The sequence below is a fragment of the Myodes glareolus genome, chromosome 11, assembly GCF_982192425.1.
Source record: "Myodes glareolus chromosome 11, mMyoGla1.1, whole genome shotgun sequence".
Lineage (NCBI taxonomy): Eukaryota > Metazoa > Chordata > Mammalia > Rodentia > Cricetidae > Myodes > Myodes glareolus.
This window is the reverse complement of record NC_142036.1, coordinates 8,869,877-8,873,354: the sequence shown is the minus strand read 5'-3', so window position 1 is coordinate 8,873,354 and position 3,478 is coordinate 8,869,877. Positions and strand designations below refer to the sequence as shown.

Genomic DNA, 3,478 nt, shown 5'->3' with positions numbered 1-3,478 from the left:
GAAGCTAAATAGGAAGGTGAATGCAAAGAAAAGCATATAGTTATCCTCCTGGATATTGGAAGTAGACAAGATTGCCAGGCAAAAATTGAGAGATTGGGGGTGGGTTGGGGTGGAGGTAAGGGGAGAGGGGAGAGAGAAGTGCGCCCACCCACTGAGACTGACGCCCATTTCCAGAGACTTCTGACCTTCTGTTTGCCATCTTAACTGTCTCTCTTCTATCCCCGTCTCTTGGCATGTGCACACGTGTTTTTCCTTTCTCTGTCCTCTTTTCTATTTCTGCCTTTCTTTATCTCCTTCTTCTTTAAGTAATAAATATTTACCCTTATGCTTAGCCTTAACGTCTATTTACTATGTCCTGTGAGCCTTTTATCCACCATACCCGCCCGCCTTACTCTTCAGGCCATATGGTGGAACCAGCCTGCCACCCTGGAGATCTTGCAGGGACCCACAGCCATCCTTGTCGTACTAGATGCTTCTCTATGAGCCTGCCAGGGAACATGCCTGCCTTTTAAACAACAAAAATGGGAGCTCACCAAGGCCAGCTGAACTGGGATTGATGGAGCATCTAATCAAACAGGACTCTCTGAATGTGGCTGACAATGAGGGTTGACTGAGAAGCCAAGGATAATGGAACTGGGTTTGATTCTTCTGCATGGACTGGCTTTGTGGGAGCCTGGTTTGTTTGGATGCTCATCTTCATAGACCTAGGTGGAGGGGGGAAGACCTGCAGGGAACACTGACTGCTCTTTGGAATCGAGAGGGAGGGGAAGGAGAAGTAGAGGAGAGGAGGAGATGGAAATTTTTTATAAAAATAAAAATAAACAAAAGTCACAATCCAGCTTCAGAAATGTGGGGAATGTCCACAAGCCATGGCCGCTGAGGACAGAATCAGTCCTGTTACAACCAATCTCAGCTTGGAATCCCACTACTTTTTTCACAAGCCCATCCTTAAAACTGAGGATAGGCAGTAGGTGTTGGTTAGTCTGAATGCATGTCCATCCAGTTCTTCATTCCTAGAAATCTTATACTGTAGTTGTTAATTATTTCTGGATTATCTTTAGGCTGTAGTTTTCCATGATGGTGACAATATTTTCAATGGAGGGGCGGATGTTCAGAGCAGGTTCTGAGGGACTGCAAAACCTATGCATAGTGTCCTACATTGTTGGGAAAATTATGATAGTTTGAGATTATTAGTTTCAGACAATATTAATCACACTTGGTTTGTTTATATTTTTCTAATGTTCAGAAAGAGTTTGACAAAAAAATCCCAGATTTTAATATAAGTCTTGTTTAATGAATGGAGTGGTTGTTCACTTAAGTGGGGGTATGATAAGATTCCATTAACACTATTGATTTTGTTTTAAGGCACTGTGTTTCAAGGTCTATATTTGGATTAGAATTATATTCCTCTAAACATATTGGAATGAAGTCACAAATCAATGAACAATCTCTCATGGTGAAGGTCCAAGTATATCTAAACACAAACTTTTCAGTTCTCTTCAATGTCAGAGTTAGATCGTTCTCTGTCACATTTAAATATATTAATAATAAGTGTGAACATGAATATTTATTTGATATGATGTCTTAAATTCTACTACCAATTGTTATATTTTCTTGCACAAAATATTTTGTCTTTGCAAGACATTAAACATTGACAACAGAGTTGTATACAATCCCTCATACACACTTGACACCAGTACATACACTGCTATGCATTATACAGTTGGTAATACTGCAGTAGTGATATGTGGAGCCCCAAAAGACTATATGTATCATTACGGAGGCATCCCAGCAACTGGCTTGTGTGAACAAACAAGTGTATGCTCCAACATACAGAGAGGAGTGTGTAAACAATCAAAAATGGAATCACAATTGATAGAGGAAAATTAATGTCATGTGAAATCTGCTGAGTTTTAAAGAGCCACTATCATTAAAACACATTCCTACAACCAGAAAGATGGCTCTGTTGGTAACGGCTTCAATCACATTCAAAAAGACATGTAATACTGCCTCGTACCCTGTCTTCAGTGACACAGTCAGAAACAAATCAATGTGACTTCACAAAAACAAAGTATTTCATGATCAGAGGTGGGAATGAACCTCCATTTTCTCTGTCCTTAGGCAGTTAGAAGAAAAGTCAGAGAAAACCAAGTGTTTTTCTTTCTGTTCCTGAAGTTTAAAAGTTCCTGAGATCATTTAGGGCTGAGCTCCCCCTGCTGGTCCAAAGGTCCTCTGCAGGGAGGTTTGTGTCTGGGCTAATGCTGAAATTCCCTCACTGTGCCTCTTGCACAGTAATAAGTGGCTGTGTCCTCAGTGGTCAGAGAGTTCAGCTGCAAGAAGAACTGGTTTTTGGATGTGTCTCTAGTGATGGAGATGCGGCTCTTAAATGATGGATTGTAGTTAGTACTACCACTATAATGTATGTATCCCATGTATTCCAACTTCTTCTCTGGGGACTGTCTGATCCAGCTCCAGGCATAACCACTGGTAATGGAGTAACCGGTGACAGAACACGTGAGGGACAATGATTGTGACGGCTTCAACAGGCCAGGTCCAGACTCCTGAAGCTGAATCTGGGACAGAATTCCTTCAGAAAAAAAGGTGAATTCTGTCAATCACATGTTGTAAGAACTCCACATGAACACATGTATCAAGTGGGAACACTCACCAGGAAGGGCTGTCACCAGGTAAAGAAGATGAAACAGTTTCATCTTGTAGAATTCACCTCCTTTTCTTCAGAGCTCAGCCTGCTGTGAGAGAGATGTGGGCTCCCACAGTACAGGAGGGGATTTAACATAGAGCTAGAAGATATATTTGCATGAGGGAAGTCAGGCAAGACTTTATAAATTGGAGGTGGATGCTACCCTACTTGGTTATTACAATATCGTCTACTGTGTCCAGATAGAGTCTGGAATAAGATAGCATGGGTACTATACATATACATACACACATCTTGGCATGAACCTGTATCGACTCCCTAGCCCACCCTCCCCACCAAATTCTTCTGTTCCTGTATTTTAAGGTCACAACTCAGTACCAAACTTCTGTTCACACTACATTTTCTGAGTTCTTGATTTTTGATTATTATGCCTACACTGCTAATAATGTTATTTTCTTTTCTCACCCATGAGTTGGGATTCTGATGTGTAACAATTTTTGCACACTTAATATATGCATTATTCTCACTGGTTACTAAAAATCTGACTTGTGTAGGAATGATGGTGCAGGAGAGTAAGACTAGGAGAATTCTGAGAAGATTAAGAGCTGAGTTACAAAATATCACCAGGAGATGCAGAGGGAGAAGTACAGGGTGGATGAGAGGTAAAGACAAGGGCTATGTGGCAACATAAAGAACCACATAAATGTGTTAATATAAATAAAAGCGAGTAACTATCCAATGATATTGACTGAACATTTAAAATTTTTATTAATTCTCAGTTTATGTTATTTGTTTACAGGCTGACTGGGGAAAGAAATG

At 40.5% G+C, this 3,478-nt stretch overlaps 1 gene segment (V, D, J or C); it reads right to left on the bottom strand.

The window, feature by feature from the left end:
• Positions 1–2,255: 2,255 nt before the first annotated feature.
• Positions 2,256–2,711, bottom strand: LOC148120350 (Ig heavy chain V region 3-6-like). The segment is given in 2 exon segments: positions 2,256–2,587; positions 2,669–2,711. Coding segments are annotated over 2 exon segments (375 nt in total).
• Positions 2,712–3,478: the final 767 nt, after the last annotated feature.